The sequence below is a fragment of the Gallinula chloropus genome (assembly GCF_964237585.1).
Source record: "Gallinula chloropus genome assembly, chromosome: 2".
Classification (NCBI taxonomy): domain Eukaryota; kingdom Metazoa; phylum Chordata; class Aves; order Gruiformes; family Rallidae; genus Gallinula; species Gallinula chloropus.
The window spans coordinates 14857519-14875139 of record NC_140086.1 but is presented as its reverse complement, the minus strand read 5'-3'; the positions used below and the strand labels follow the sequence as shown (position 1 = coordinate 14875139).

The 17621-nt window shown below is 38.0% G+C and overlaps 1 protein-coding gene across 1 annotated transcript in view; it reads left to right on the top strand.

Annotated features, from left to right (window-relative positions):
- The window catches only part of COL14A1 (collagen type XIV alpha 1 chain), a gene marked incomplete at both ends in the record, with an annotated part of 119125 nt that overhangs the window by 85918 nt on the left and 15586 nt on the right, over nt 1-17621 (top strand). Inside the window, 7 exons of the mRNA XM_084280445.1 lie at nt 360-518; nt 5264-5341; nt 5618-5704; nt 8553-8606; nt 9008-9103; nt 10050-10103; nt 11291-11344. Coding sequence (XP_084136571.1) covers nt 360-518; nt 5264-5341; nt 5618-5704; nt 8553-8606; nt 9008-9103; nt 10050-10103; nt 11291-11344 — 582 coding nt within the window. The remainder of the gene's footprint in view (nt 1-359; nt 519-5263; nt 5342-5617; nt 5705-8552; nt 8607-9007; nt 9104-10049; nt 10104-11290; nt 11345-17621) is intronic.

The following is a 17621-nucleotide window of genomic DNA, read 5'->3' as shown; positions in this document are numbered from 1 at the left end:
TATTACTAACCATGTAAATCAAGGGCTCTTTGGGATCTGGGGATTACTAAAACATTGTGTAGATCTTTTATCAGGGATAAATTATTTTCTTACTGAATAAAGTATGTAAGATGGCAATTTGTATGCAGATGTTCCATAAACAGAAAAATAGGATAAATTCATTAAACAGATTAAAAAATAATTCAGGTTGGAAGTGACCTCTAGAGGTCATTTACATTATTTGCATGGATTGTTATCTGAGTTTCATTAACAAGTTTGAGTTAGGACCTCATTTAAAAAAACCAAACAACCCTTTTCCCAGGAAATTGATATATCCTATGTGGTCCTTGGTATGCTAAAGCATCTGTTCTTTTGTTTAGTTGCATGTTGTTATCAGCAAGACTACAGCCAAAATAATTATTGACTGCAAGCAAGTGAGTGAGAAGACCATTAATGCAGCAGGCAATATTAGCTCTGATGGTATAGAAGTGCTGGGGAGGATGGTCAGATCCAGAGGACCAAGAGACAACTCTGCACCAGTGAGTAGAACAAGAACAATCCTTTAAAATATCTTAACAACAAGTGTTTGGAATCTTTGCAGTTAGTTCTGAGTTGAAGAAGAGTGAAGTTGTATTTTAAACAGTTTCAACATTTCATAAATTCTGCAAAAGCCTGCAATAATTCTTAATATGGGCAAAATAAATTTTGATTATATTAACAAACCACTAGATTATCGTGGTTCAAATGTTATGCTCAAACACATACGTGAGCACAGTTGATACACTTAGATGGGATTTGTATTCCAAACATTACTGTGTAGAATAATAGTGTATTACAACTCCTTTGTCTAGAGTAATTTAAACTTTATTTTGAATGATAATTATTTCCCGTGTCTCCTACACTTTTCTGCCCCCAAGATCATTAGCTGTTCACTAAATAATTGAACTGGTTTGACACAGATGGCCCCCAAAAGCCCCTGTCTTAGTTTATCTAGTTCTTTTATAATATAAATTATTTTAAATGTGAAAGATCATCCCAAGATGATCCTTTCATTCCTCTGAAAATATTCTAAAAGCAGTAATTTATCATTGTGTTTGCATGGCAACAGAGGGGAGTCTTTCCATTTTGCTTCAGATGTCATTTTGTTTGGGTGTTTCAGGTAGATTTAGTTGTTGAAGTATCAACAGCCTGGCAATGATCTTAGGAAGGCTTCTTTGCTGTGCAGCACTGTGTGCTAATTTTCTTTGAACTTTCCTGACCCAAGAATGAGGTTAGCAGAGAATGTGAACCTTGAACTCAAGACTCGATTTGAATAGGAATGAGGTTTCAAAAATGTATTTGCTTGCTACTATATGAAATATTCTTGTTTAGTAAAAAATAAGCCCTTAGAATACATCTCTGGGTACAAAAAAGAGCCTTGAGGCCCCAGACTTATGGATAATAATTATATGAAGTCTGTAAAGACAATTACACAGAGAAACCTTTGTAGTCACATTCCAATAGAAACAGAAAAAGGCAAACTTAGGAAAACTTGGAATTAGAGAAGGCTTTGTAAAGAAGTGGAAAGAAATGCTGTCTTTTGTTAAAGTCCAGGAATCTATAAAAGATAAGTCACACTGCCCACTCACTGCAAAATTTGGTTTTGTTCAAATGAGCTGTAAAACTGACGTAAGGCTACAAATGCGTAGATAAAGACGAAAATTCTTTACTCCAGAGTACTGTTTAGCTGCCTTCAAATATTCCCACCTATACAAAACTACAAGCAGGTCAAGAAAGCACCCAAATACCATTCTTTAAAATCTCTATTCTGCACATTTTATTTATATTGAATGAGTCATCACATTTAAGGCATGAATGAGTTGGTTTCCTCTACTTCAAAACTTAGGGGACATGAAAGAAAGCTAGTGGGAGGCAGGGCAGAGGTTCTTATCTGAAAGATTGTAGATCTGTGCATCTCCTCACCATAGAATTTTTGTGGGTGCTGAATATCTGTACAGATTGTAAGGAAGCCTGGACAAATGAATGAAAAGGGAAATATTCGTTGTTTACAAATCTGGAGAAGGAAATCTCTGATCTGAAAATCCTTAGAAGCTAGTAAACTGTAAGGTATAAGTATGGTTTAGACCCTTGCGATTTATTAGATATCACTTGTGTCACTTGGATATGGAATTTTAGGATTTAGTGTGTTCCAGTATCCTCACAGTTTTAAGAGACTCACAAAGGTGCACATACAACAGAAATTCCTTTTTGTAAAATCTTTTGAAAATTGTTTTAAACTTATATGAAAATTGGGGTGGTTTGATAGTTCTGAGATGTTCTTTTGCCATCAGCTGTTTTTTCATGAAATGCTTTGACTGTAGTTTTAGAGATCATAGAATGTGTAAGGTTGGAAGGGACCTTTAAAGGTCATCTAGTCCAACCCCCTGCAGTAAGCAGGGACATCTTCACTAGATCAGGTCGCTCAGAGCCCCATCAAGCCTGACCTTGAATATCTCCAGGGATGAGGCCTCCCCTATGTCTCTGGGCAACCTGTTCCAATGATCTACCACCCTCATAGTGAAGAACTTTTTTCTAGTATCCAACCTAAATCTCCCCTTGATGGTTATTACATAAAATAAAAACAGGCAAGCAGTTATTTTGGAATAAAAACTGACAGTGTTTTGTTCTGACTGTATTCACAGGGAACAATTTAACATTGTCAAAATGTTTTGGGTTTTTTTTTTTTCCCTATAAATGATTCCAGTGCAGTCACCTGAATGTTTCAGGCAATATAATTGTATCAGAGATTTTTTCCCACTGATGCATATACTGTGCAACAGTTCAGTGACCAGACAGCAATAAAGATAGATAGGATGGAAAGGGGATTAGGCTAAAGGTGCCTAGCCCTTTTAGCATCCCATAATAGTGAAGCATCTGGATTAGGTACTCCAGTCAGCTAGAGCAAAGAAAGCTGACTGTGATACTACCTGTGTAGCAGGTAGAGTTCTTTATTCACTCAGTGGGATTTAAGGGAAAGCCCAGCTTTAAAGCATTGACTATTCACAATTCACAACCCGTCTCTTTATTGAGGTTTCCTTTTCTTATAAATTTAATCTATTTCCCTTCATGTATATATACTGTTAAAGAAGCAATGTGTGATGTGGTCTGCTCTAGAGGGATCTTTGCAGAACTGTAGCCTGATCGGATGAGGACAGGCAGACATTTCCTTGTTACTGGTTCTGATCGCAGGGCTGGATATTTAGAAAGTGAAATCACTATGAACACAGAGAAGTATGAATAAATGTTTAACAGTAGCAAAGAAAGCTTTGTTTAGTTATATAGCTGGAGTCAGAACAACCCACGTAATATTTTAAAGTAAGAATACTGAGTCATTCAACATTTGGTTAGTGAATAGAGCAATTCAGAGAATGTCTATTTGCTCTTTATTTTACACCAACATGCTTTGTCACTAGGGATCTCTAGATTATTGTCTAATCCTGAGAAAATGAATGCCTGTACACGCCTATGCAGGACTGCAGATACTGTCACCCTTCTATTCTTTGGGATATTTCTTTACGGAAAGGGTTGTCAGACATTGGAATGGGCTTATCAGGGAGGTGGTGGAGTCAGCATCCCTGGAACTATTTAAAAGGTGTATAAATGAAGTCCTTAAGGACACGGTCTAGAGGTGGACTAGTCAGGGTTAGGTTACGTTTGGACTAGTCCAACCGAGGTGATTCTATGATTCTGCAACAGACTAGCTTGGGCTGGACTGGGTTATGGAAAAAATGGCAATACAATTTACTCTGACACTAAGTTGCTTTCTGCACAATCACCTCAGACATTGCTGCACTCCTTTTCTGGCATGTCTTACTTGCTTAAGTGTAGTGTTGTGCAAGTGCCCAGGGTAATTCTGAGTCCCAGAGCAGTATGTTAATGTGTGTTCATGTGCTACTGTGCTCAAATTAATGAGTTCTCATGAAATTTGTAGCTTTGGGATGTGCATCAGAGGTAGCTCCACATGGACCCAACTTGAATTTGACATAGCCAGGGACATAGATTGGTTGAATTCAGGATAGACTTTTATGGAGCCAAACCAAAGGTCCGAAAGCTCCCTTCATACTGCTCTTCAGCTAAGGTGTTTAGCATAGACCAAGCTCATGTGTGTCTCCATCTGTAGTACAGCATATCTACAAGCCAGCTAATTTGCTGGCAGCTAAGAAGAATTTCTATATGCATATGAAAGTATTCCTTTACTTAAAATACAATAGTTGACTTAAGAAAAAAATGAGGCAAACCCAAAGGTGTACATATGTAGTTAATATTAACAGCTTTAGAAACAATGTAGTTTTAAGAAAATCTGTAAATGCATGCCTCTGTTCTAGTGTTAAAATAATAACACTGAAAATAATAATGGGAGCAAAACCAAAGAGAATTCTATCTCTAGCAGTTCCTCAATTTTTTAAACATGTGGGGTTAATTTAATGGGATGTTCTGTTCCCCTGTCTATTCAGTATGCACATAAATGAGGCATGGAAAAAGAATAGAAATAGTAACAGAAGAAAGCTTCAGCTCTCTAGACCCCTTTGTTCAGTTCAAGCCATAAAGGAGACAATTGGTTTTACCACTGAGTCTTATTTAGGCCATTGTTTCTGAGTATGTAGCAGCCATTACTTTTACCAAATCTGTGTGTTCTTGTGGATTAAATTCTTGTCCAAACCATGTTCACAGACCTGCAGTGAGAATTGGCTTTTCTGCCCAATGTTGTCATGTGTTGAGCGAGCTTTTCACCATCCTTAAACTTTCATTGCCTGTGAATAATATGGGTAAGAGAGTAAAGTAAAATAAAACTGGAGAAGATGATAAATATTATTTGTGGCTCAACTCCAGTGTTATAGGCTACAAGAAACCTTGTCTCAGATAAAATCTGAGTACCAGACCAGTGAGTTAATAGGAATTACTCAGTTTTGAGAAGCTGAGGTCTCTCTTGCCTGACTCTTTATGCCTCCTTTGCTAGAAAAATCTCTGGGAGGCATCATTGGGTAAAATCAAGAATTTAATCATGGAGGTGAGGGGTAACCTTGAACAGCTTGCTCAATCCACATAAGGTCTGATAGTTAGGACAAGTTGGCTAGAACAAAAGCTTTTTACTGTTTAAATTATCTTATTGGTGGCTAGGTGCTCCAAGTTGATAGCCTGTCCTCTGTTTAATGTAAGTGCTTGCATTAAGGTACTGTTCTTGCTGATGCCTCCATTTTGCCCTGATCTTACAACTAACAGGCATTTGTACATTGTTTCAAAACAGTTGCAGTTACAGATGTTTGACATTGTTTGTGCTACCTCATGGGCCAATCGTGATAAATGCTGTGAGCTTCCTGGCTTGGTAAGAAACACCTTTCAATAACTGTAGAATTTACCTTTTACTTTCCCCTTTATTGATTCAAATGTTTGAAATGGAAATGGACATTAAAGAGTTTTCAAAAAAGCCCAAGACAGGTTGGATTACTTTTCCTATTGCAACTCAATGAGGTGTAAGTTTCTAAATCAAGTATGTGTTTTTGAGGCACCCACACGGTATTGTGTCTTTGGGTAATAAAATTATTAACTTCTGAATTACAGCTTTTGATATAATTGACTTCCTATCTTGACTTTTCCTTAGAGAGATGAGGAAAATTGCCCTGCCCTTCCTCATGCTTGTTCCTGTTCAGAAGCTAATAAGGGTCCCCTTGGACCTCCTGGACCACCGGTAAGGTTTTATTCCAGTTTGCAGTCAACTGAACCAAATAGGGGATTGGCCACTTTCATTTGAAGACGTGAATAAATTCATATTGTATAACTAATAAGGTTAAGTTAAGGTCTTACGTGTTGGCAAAGAGATAGAATTACATTCACTGTATAGGAAAGATGCCAAGCAATATGCTGTAAAATATCCCCTCACCCAAAAAATCAGATGAGTTTTGAAGGGTTTGTGTTCTGTGAAAAAGACAGTGGCATAATTCACACAAAAATGCAACTGATTTTGAGTAGTTTGACCATGTTTCACAGTAAAATGAAAAATGTTTAAAAATTATTTGACTGGAACAATATGTGTTACTATAGTTCAAAATATACACATATCAGGAACTGCTCAAGCTTAACCCAGCAGTGAAATGATGTACTTCTAGTTATTACATTTAACAATACTTTGAGTAGCATAGTGCCATGCAAGAAGAGGCTTAAAAATCAAGCAGAAAAATCACTGCCTCTGCAGAGGAGTGTGTGATTCTGGAACTCAGCCTCCTGTAAGCGATACTTTTTTGCCAGACAGTTAGATGGCATAGCTCTGGAAAAAAAGGAAGAGGCCTAGGAAAAAACAGAGCAAAAGAATAAAGTCAACGTTCATCTCCGTGCCAACCAAAAGTCAGAAAGTCACATGTGCTATGTCTGGTCAGTAGTGCTCCAAGTCATTAAAATGTCACGTGATTTTTCTCTAAGCCAAGGATTTTTCTGTTTAAGGAATCAGGATTCTACCCTGTTGCCAGTTTTAGACATCAGACTAAAAAGGCTCCAAATAAAAGGCTTCCATTTGTTTGGGGTGGTAACCCTGGAAATATTTTTTTAAGCTTTTTTGGATGTGGGTCATTTGGGTAAGACAAGTATCGTTCAGAGTTAAGATTATCTGGCAGTTTTATTATGGGATACTGGTTTTGTGGCTTAATCTTTCTCAGAATTCGATCATGGAATCTGAAGTTCCCCACAAAGTAAAAGTAAGATATCACACAAAACTGATACCTGCATTTTTGAGAGAAGTGCTGCAGAACTGGAGATGAGAAAGGAGATGAAAAATACTGAAGGACTGGCAAAGATTAATTGCAGAGACTAGCTTTCAGTGCTTCATGGCTTTTAACTCTTAGAAAGAAATATGGAGGTGACTTGACAACAGTCGATTAAGAACTGTTTCTGGGGGCAAATTCCTGGCTATTGAGAAGTTATCTAAAATAAGAGGAAAAAGGCATAACAGGAATTCTTGGCTGGAAGTAGAAGCCAAAGAGCAGAATAATTTGTAATTAGTCATACAAGCTTAGTAGTTTTGGGAATAACCACCAATGCAAGTTTATGAGAAAAAATGAGGAAGGATCTTGTGATGCTTTCATCTTAAACGTATGCTTTTCTGGAACTTTTACCAGGCAAAGGGTACTGGGTTCAAAACATGGGTGACTGTACCAAATTTGGTGTGAATTTTAAAGCAGATGATTTAATTGGCTCAGTATCAGGCTATTTTTAAGTACATATTCTTACTCAGTAAAAATGTAATCTGTTTCTGACAACAAAATGGGAGACAAGTGTGAGATTTTCCTTATGTTAAAAAGTTGCAGTTATTTTGCCGAGTATTTGCAGAGGAATTTTTAATCTAAGAGAGAGGGAGGAGAAAGGCAGATAGGCAAAAGGGCAGGAGGAGCTACTGGGCTGGAATGAGCAAATGTGAGGACCGGGAATTTGGGAACTGGTGACTAGAATATGGTTCTGTGGAGGACGTGGGATGAGATTTTAAGGTTGGAACTGAAAGTGGAGGAATGGACCATGGCATAGAGCTGTGGGTTGGAAGTGAGAAGACTAAAGTACCTCGAACAAGTAGAAAACTGCTCTGTGACAGCATGTATGAAGACTGCATCATTGTATTGTCATTCAAGAGCAAGAGTACTCTGATACGTCCAAATATTTTTGTTATTTGCATTCCAATTTCAAGTCTCATGGATGCTACACATGCATTTAATCTGATAAGCATATTTTTTACTCATGTCTTTAACTGTTGTTATTTTTCTAAAGAAAGCTATTCAGTTATGGTGCCTAGTTGTATAAGGTCCTTTTTGAGAACAAAGAAGGGCGAATCCCTGTAAGGCTTATGTCCCAAGAGATTGGCAACATACTCGGGTGGGGGAAGAGGGAAATTTATCTGAAAATTTTCTTTTAAAAACCAACCCTTTATTTATGCTGTCCTAGAGGACAAAGCACATACAACATATATATGCAAAACACATTCATGGCAGCCATCCATAGATACATTCAACTCCAGTGTCTCAGACGATACTAATAAAAAAGGCAACATTTGATTAATAAATGATGAACAGATGTAGACACAGCTGAAGAAAGCAAAAGAGAGAAAAAATGGACAGGAATATTCTACCTAAGAGTAGTTCTAAATTAAACTGCGGTAAGTCTAGTAGAACCTGGAGTTCTCTTTGCTGAAAAATATTCCTGAGTCATTGGACACTCAGGCTTTGACACTGTGGTGGTTTTGGTGAGGACAGCTGTGCAGGAGGTTTCAATAACTGGAAGGGAACCCATGGCCACATGTTGTATGCATTTCCTAGAGTGTTATTTTGATGCTTACGTGGTGTGCATTGTTGGCTGTAGAAAATACTCACATCTGTGTTTAAATTCGTTCTTGTGTATGGCCACATTTATGTATGTTCTCAGTTTAATTACTCCAGTGGAAGGATGTAGACGGGATATTCATTAAATCAGCAAGAAGAAAAAACTGTTTGGGCTTATCTGGATGTCATTTTTGTTTCAGAGTTTTGGTTTTCAGCAAGTCCCATGTTTGTTCTTCACAGGGTGGTCCAGGTGTCAGAGGTGCCAAAGGTCATCGTGGTGATCCTGGTCCAAAGGTACTTTGGGCAGCACTTTACAGTTGGCAGAGGCACAGGTTCTTGGTTTATCTCTGCTGCATGTAAACCTTGAAATGAATTCCAGATTGTCTCTGATGTTGTCGAGGAAAATGCATAGTGAAATGCCATTGGCATTTGGTGTGTCTTTTTTCATAACAATTGCTTGTCCTGGTTGTTCCTTGATAAAAGACATAAAGTCCAGACTGCTGCTGTTGCAGCATAAATCTTCATTTTTTTGTATTTATGAAGGAACTAGGCAGTTTTAAATTGAACCCGAACTGCTCAATCAAATGTTAACCCATATTTCAGATGCTTTTGAGTCTATTGGCATTTAATTCTTCAAACAGAAGCTGCCTTTGTCCATATGATAAGAGTTTAACTTATGTCCTGTGCTACTTTAGGGACCAGATGGACCTCGAGGTGAAATTGGTGTTCCTGGACCACAAGGACCTCCAGGACCACAAGGACCCAGTGGACTTTCCATTCAAGGGCTTCCAGTGAGACTTAAAAAATCAATAGCATTCTTTTCTGTGATTTTTGAACAGCACATGTCTTAGATTAAACCAAAATATCTTTTGGTATCCCCATTAGAATCTGAATTTTGATATTCGAAGTGAAATCACAGATTTGTGTATAACCTACAATGGAATGGGGTTCAAGGCCAACATTGCTTTTTGTATTTGGATCTGAGCTTTTAGTGAGCTGAAATGATTTGATCACGGGTTGCATATGTCCTGGGTATTAGCATCTAAGCCTTGAGACAAGTGGAAAAAAAACTTGCAGTGAGGGTTGTAGCATTACCCCAAACTAAAATGTTAATATTTTATCTTTTTCTGGTTTTGATATTGCTCATCACAGATGAGTTCTGACTTGAAAGGTATACCCAAGCAGAAACACCATATTCGCTGCCAAAATTAAGCAATAGTGTTCATTACACTTCCAGAGTCTACCAGTGGAGATAATTGAGCCTGGAGATTGGAATGTTGTTGTGAAATAAGTCTCAGAGTTTCATCATAAAGGCACGTTGGAAGACTAGTAATCCAACAACACTAAACTTTTTTCATATATATCACTGTTAGATGGGTACACACAGGCCTTCAAAGACAGTAGACACATTTCTCTTTCTGCTAGGCTTTTTTCAGAATTTACTACAGTATAAGACAATTTCTTCTTTTTTTTGCCCCACCTATATGATACAGGTTAATTCAGGTTAATTCCAAAGTCTTTTAAAATCAATTTTATTTTTATTTATTTTCTATATTTGTAAATCTTCATTTACAATTTTGGAAACAGAATCTATAGGCTTGCTTTCATCAGGAAAAGAGATCTGTTTTCTTATTGATGGGTTGGTTGTCTTTTATTTTTTTTCTTAAGCTAAAAAACTATTAAAAATAGTGAGGTAACCATGTATTTGGATTAACATGTGTAATTCTTAACTCACAGGGACCACCAGGTGAAAAGGGAGAGAAGGGAGACCTTGGTTTTCCTGGCTTGCAGGTATTCCCTAAGTTATTGTTTAACCTGTCACTTTCACTTTAAATGTTGAGTTGGCATCATTGTGCATTTAGGGCACATATTCAAAGCTGCTGAGAAGTGTGTTGTTGGGGTGAATGGAGATTTTGAATCAGGTATGTATTTTATGTTGGTGTGCAGTGACCAAATCATTCAGGGCCTGAAGAACTGATTGCTTTCTTGACTTTGTTAAACACTGAAATTGGGTCTTTATGGACTCAGAATCTGTCTACTCTTCGCTTTCTGCTGACACAGTGAATAATTGGCATTTGCTTGCTTTCACTTTAAACCCTTAAAATTCTTCCTAGAATTATCTAGGACAGATCAGACACTTATTTTGATGCCATCTTTCACAAGATTGGCTTCTTAAAAAGCTGTAACAGTCAGTGAATCTTACCCAGGTTGGTATCTGGAGATTGCATTCCAATTTATTGCTGCTGTCCAGGATTGTTTGATCTTCCCTTTTCAGACGTCCCTCTTCTGCTGATCATAACCCTCCAGTATTTGTTGGTTATTACCAGATTTCCCTTTCTTGTTTATATATATGTGCTAGGGATAGTAAAATCATACAGACTTTCCTCACCAATCATGTTTGTTAGACCACTGCAGTAATGGTCCCAGACTGCTGCTCTTCAGCCTTCATGAGCCAGAGTGTGACATTTTATCTGAACAATGGGCAACTGCTGGATGTAACTTCCAAGCCTGCCTAGGCAGGATTTCCACTTTGATACTGCTGTGCTGACTTCAAACAATATGGTAACAGACCATATTAGCAATGAGAAAGAGAAGTAGCAGTTGTGTTTTTAGGTTCAGGTACTGATGCCGTGCAGTGGGGTTACACTGACATGACACTGGAATGGTGTAGACAATCAAGTTCTTTTCATCTTAGTGGCACAGGATACCTGACCTGATGAAACTGTCAATGTTCTTAACAGAGGATTGTAGTGGGGGTGTGAAGCCTGTGTGTGTTTTACCAGTGTTTAACCATCTCTCATTTCACAGAAAAACCTTCTTTACTGAGTCTCTTCTATGGCCACACCCATTATTCAACTCCCCTGTTCCATTTATACAAACAGTTATACAAAAACATGTCATACAGTTTCACTGGAAAGTGGTTTAGTGGGATTCTGTTAACTTGACCTCTTCATTTGCCCTCCCTTTATAATACTTAGGGTGTCCCAGGAGCATCAGGTTCACCTGGAAGAGATGGAGCTCAAGGTCAAAGGGTAAGGTAAAATGAATGTGTTTTGCATTTATTTTATGTGTTTCCATTCCTTATTGGATACATTTCCCACTGTGGTTGATTTATTTTTGTTATGTCACTTGTATTTTGTAATTTCTGGAGACCCACATCTCTATGCCAGTCAGTAGAGAAGACAGAGATAGGGCGGAGTATCCTTCCATCTGCTAGATCAGGGTTTAGAAATACTACACAATAAACAAGGAGCGATGGACTATGTGTGTAATGCATTTGATAGAGTAGGTCTCACTAGTATCTAACACTGCTAATTAGTTCATTAACTTACACATCTAAAATTAGGTGGTACCTAGATAATTAGGTAATTACTATGCAATCCAATGCAATGATCTAAATTTGCTTTCTATCTAATTAGTGAATGACAGAGACAACTGCAAGGGGTTTTAGTATTGAAAGTGAAGCAACATCTGCAAGAACTGCTGACATAAAGAAAATATAAAAAAATTAATCAACCTTATTCTGCTTCTGGTAGAACAACTGAATATACTTACAGTCTGTCTAGGAACTTGTAAAAAAATAATCTTCATGTCCATATGTGCAGTTAAACCTGTAAGTTCTCCTCCTTGTCTGCTTGGGGAGACTTTAGTTTCATTATTAGACACGCGCTAGAAGGTTACTGTTAGCATAATACTAGGTTACTGTCTACAGCAGAAGTTCATTATTAAATATGACTTCTCAGTTTTACTTGAACAAGATTCACATGTTTATGATCATTTTTGGGGTATGTTAATGTAACTTGAACTTTGGAGAAATCTGGACCTTTTTGGGATTTCTGGCATAACCTGAAACCTTGTTTTAAAAAAAAAAATCATATAGTGAAACACGTCTATGAGCTCACTGTTATGAATTTAAGCATTGGCAAATCTTTATGTGTAGAATTAATTCCATTGAAGTTACTGTAGAATATGGACAATGCATAGATAGTAATTTTATTAAGATAAAGATTTACACATTAGGATCAGATGAATAGTTTTCTAATTTTCAATGAAATTTGTAGTGAAATAGGAAGGTAAATATATTCTTTTTTCTACTTTATAATACCCTGATGCTTTCTGTACGAAAGCTCGTTTTTGCATGTTTTTAATAGCGTCATTTGGACTGTACTGGAATTCTGCTCCACCTCCCCCAACCCCCCCCCCCCCCCCCCCGCCCCAATTTCCCCAAGATTGGTGTCACCTGTTCATCTCCAGGTTAATAAGGACTTGGAGTCTGATGGACATTCAGATTTTTGCCATCATGCTGTCTAATCATGGTCATAGCCAGGTCAAGGTGACCTAGTGCTATGCGCTGCCTCTTTCTGCATTCCTGATCGCCAGGGACACTGAGCATTCTGCAATTCAGAGAGAAGAATGCTCTATATTTTTACTTTATTCTGTAGTTAACTTTATATTTAGCAGTGGAGGCCCTCAGCCATGTTTTGATGTCAGCCAGCAGTTCAGAACTTCTCCCACATTGAAGTCAGCAGGTTGTTGAAGAGAGAGAGCGTTTCTGAGAGAAGCTAGTGGAAGACCAGTGAGGCAAAGGCTGTTGGTACAGCCTGAAAAGGTCATGCCAGGCTTATTCTGTAGAGGATCCTAGTGTTGTCTATAATAAGGCAGGACAATTGCATAAATTGCCGGTTTTTATAGATATGGTAATCACATTTCCTTCATTGGTTTGCTTTCTTCTGGTGTTAATCAAAGAAGCTGAATAAATAGCCTAGTTCTCATAAAATCATGTCTGTTAGCCTGCTTTTATCTCTGTGTGACCCTTGTGCAATGTTATCCAGCAGCAATTATTTCTATGGCAACAAATAATGATGTTATATTAATTTTATGGTGGTGTAACTCATTTGATTCCTGTGAAGTTATGACAACATAAAATTGCTTTTAATGGGTGAAGATTCAAACTGGTGATTTCACCACAGTCCCTTTGAAGGCTAAGCACTGGAGAAAGTCATAATTCTAAAGGGCATAACTGCAGCAACAGCAAAGGGGAACTGGAAAATTCCTGAGAAGTAAATTGCCTTTTTGTATAATGTTCCCTTTGTTGGGCTTCCTCCTGGTAGCCAAGATGCCAAAATGTTTTTCAGCTATTATGCTACTAGAACCGAGATTTTCTATGTTATTCTTAGCTTAGCCATGAATTCCTCATTGGTCTTTATTGTTCATTGAAATATTTTAATTATAGTGGTGCCAGTGCTGTAAAGTACTTAAACATAAGACTAAATCATGCTGATTTTAATGGGAGGTAAGCACGAGACTGATGTTTCTTGGGAGATCTCCGAGAGCTTTGCTGAACTGGGGGTAATGTGATATTAGACTCAAGAAGGCCTGGATTGGAGGGTTTTTTCCTTCCACTTGCTGGTAGTTGGAATTACTTTACTTTTACAGTTCTTCTTCTTTCATTTTTATTGTGATTTCTAGCATTAATAATTTGTTTTTATTGTTGAAATCAGCTGAGTAATGGTCTTATTTTCCTTTTGAATGTTTTAATTCAATAATTAGACTTTTTTTTTTTTTTCTGAACTTCTGTTTCAGTCACCTCTTAATTTGTTTTTCATAGCTTTTAGTACCTCATTAAGAAATAAAACAAACATATCTCCTGTCTGGTCTGTGAATTCATACCAGAAAATTTTCATAAGACAGTACCCTCACTATGAAAAAAAGTGGAATTAAATAATAACACCATATGAAGATTGACTCAGGGTTTTTAAAACTGTTGTCTAATAACGGAGTAAACTTTCAGAATATCCATGATAATGTTTTTAAGCCTGTCTGGTTACTGATTTAACTCTACATTTCAGACTCTACACTAGGAACAGTCCCCTCCCTTCTCATCAGCTTCTGTTTATAAGAATGTGTCATAATAGATTTTTATAAAATAGAAAATGGCTGGGGTTGTGGTTGCTGTGTGTCCCATATTTGTAGCTGGCAATATTGAGAGGTTTTACTAAAGAGAACAGATGGTGTTCCTCCACCAACTCAGTCTCAAGTGTGTCATGTTGAAAGGTATAGTTTGAATTGCACATGCAGCAGAATCCAAACCAACATCATGCTTCTTGTGAATATGTGGACAGTAATTACTCACTCTTGTGCTTTTGGTTCATCCCTTTTGGCCAAGAGTATAACGTTTGGAACACTGTTTAGATGTGTAGGGAGAAGGGGAAAAAGTCTTTCCTTTCCCATATCTCCATGGCTACCATCCAAGATCACAGTTGCAATCCCTGTTCTTTCTTGCAAAGTGCAGGCCACCTCAGAGGACAGATCTATGCAGCTGCTGCAAGGGAAGCCTAGCACATCATGCTGAGCCACTAGCATGCTCTGCTTCATGGACACAATGTAGGGAGGGCTCTCCATAGTTCTGACTCCCAACTTTGTATCTTCTGTGCCCATGATGTTACTGCTTGTTGTCACCTTGTAGTTTCCTCAGGGGTGTCATCTCCTGGCCAAGCTTCTCCTTGGCAAAGAGGCCTGGTTCTTCCTTAGCATTTTGGAGGAAGCTCTGCTGGATGCACTACCCTCTGTCAGTTAGGGATGGGAACACAGACTTAAACTGTGAAGGGGTTCATTTCTCTTGCTCAGCTGCTGCAGCTAGCTCGGATTGCAGAAGAATTGACCAATGCTACCTTATCCTGATTGAAGATGCTGCTTTGCAATAAGGCAGCTTCTTAAACTTTTCTTCAGCCTCCAGTGACTCCTGTTGAGAGCAGAAGGGCAAAGAGACCAGCTGTGATACCCAATGCCTGCATTTAGACTAGTAAATTTGGATATTGCCAGAACATGGTTTTGGGCAGCCTAACACTTCCCATTCCTCTTGGCAGCATTATGCTGGGCCAGTTACAACTCATGCAGCCATTTCCAGTAGACAGTTTAAATGCATAGTCTTTAGTGGGATTTATAGAATCATAACATTAAGGTTGGAAGGGACCTTCAGAGGTCCCATTATTTTCCTAGCATGTAAAGATAATTTCCTGTTTCCACTTGTGTGTATTGCCTCTTGTCTTGTCGTTGTGCACCCCTGAGGAGTCTAGTTACACCTCTTTTTCCTCTGGTCAGGTAGTTTAGACACCACTAAGCTTGCAAAGCAGAGCAATCTCACTTTCAACCTTTCTTTGTGTGTCCTGTGCTCCAGCCCCGGACCAGCTTGCTGGCCCTCCACTGGACCTGCTCCAGTATGTCAATTTTTCTTGTACTGAGGAGACCAAAACTAGACACAGCCCTCCAGAGGTAGTCTTAGAAGCACTTAAGAGAGGCAAAGAAGCATTTCCCTTTACCTGCAGCTGAACCTGTTGACTGTGCTCCTAACGCCAGACCACCTTTGCTGCAGGGACATGCTGATGAGTCTTGTGCAACCTGTTTTTCCCTAGAAACTCCCATTTTATTTCCACAAAGCCACAGACATTCAGTCATGTAGGTTGATATGAGCTGTGTCACATCTTTCTGTCTAAGGACTTGTTTAATTTACAAAGGCATAGTTAAAGGGACACAGATACACAAGGAAGAGGAGTGTTACCTTCCAGATACCAATCTTAAAAGCACACTGCAATTACTGGAGAAGAAATATGACTGGTTGACAAAAGATATGCAAGAATATCTTTATATTATGAAGAACTAAGAGTAAAATAATTTCAGGCTATCATCTTGTAGATGAGATTGGAAGTTGCAACAGGGAGAGAGGAAACGCTAACAGTGTTATTGTGTGTTAAGGGAGAACTGGTTTATTTTGATTAATTAAAGGCTGGGACTGCGTCAGAGAGACGATGCTGTTGTGCTGTGTAATTCCCCCAGTCATTCTGGAGGTGGTCAAAGAAAGAGGAGACTTCAATATATGGGAGAGTGAATAACATTTTTAGTAATTCAGTGTTCTGAACACAGATACCTTTGTGAATTCTCACATTGGTCTAGTTTCTTTTACATTGCACGAACCAAAAATAATGTGGAAAAGAGCCAGAAGAAATATATTCTGTCTTCCTTACAATTTCCTGGTACCTACTAATCTCCTCTGCTCACTACTCACAACCTCACAGCAAGTACCAGATCCATTCCAGCCATTGGATGGTCTGAGTAACATCATCTTCAAACCTCACTGACAGCACAAACAAATGTATTTGGATTTTTTACCTGCTTAAGAGAATAGGTATTGCCATAGTCTTGCTTGAACCAAACCTTTCTATGAATTTATTTATAAATACCAATTTTTACATCTAACAAATACAGTAGGAGGTGATTTTTTAGTGTGTGTGCGTGGCCAAGGGATACAGACACAGAGCCAAGAGAAATTAATCCTATGAGACTAGACAGGAGATGATTCTTGAGCAGCCAGGAGTAGGAATACTGCTCAGAAGAAAGAAATTATAAAACCTATTCAAAGAAAATGTAATGCTGATCATACTGTTAGTTCTGCTCTTTGACTGGGATGGGAGAAGGGAGAGACATACAGCAGGATTTTTCTTTAGAAGTTGGTGGAAAGCTCTACCCTTCCCTCCTCATAGTTAAATTAAGCCTGTAGGAAGGTCCAACCTGTTTTCATGCTGCTTTAGGACTGATCAAAACAAATGCAAATTTTGAATCTTTGCTTTACAGAGTGAAACACACTTTTAAATATGAAGGTATCAGTTTTCCTGAACCTTTTGCTGTTACAAAAATGAGTCTAGCTTGCATTATCTTTTAGGGACTTCCATGTTGTTATAAAACTGTGAATAGATATAATTGAATTTTTCCAAATGTTTTTCACAATTAAATGCTTCTTCCAGAGAATATCAGAAATCCCTATTTAATGCCTTTTGCTGCATTTTGAAATTCCTTATACCATCCCGTTTCCTCTACAAACATCAGTTTTGAAGACTGAACACACCTTCCTTTGCAAATATATTTAATTGAGCTAGGCTTGTGATCTTAGCACTGTATATGTCTTAAAATTATTGTGATAAATACAATAATAGTATCTTTATTTCAATGCTACTTAGCTGTTACATTTGCTTAAGTTTTTACTGTGATAGGGGAGCTGCTTTGGTCCTTGAAGCTTCAGGAACCATCTGGCTACACTGTGAAATAGGAAAGTATTTCCTTATCAAGTCTAAGGATGCTAAGATGACATAATAAGAGTGGACCATGTGGCTTATTTTATCACCGAAACACCCTTCTGGTGGAATTTTTAAAAATCCTTTCCAGGTACATGGCAGATAATATTCCCCAGCCAGGTTTTTTAAGCCATGTGATAGCAGGTTTGAATCATAGTTTCCAAATTATGTAAAGCATAAAATG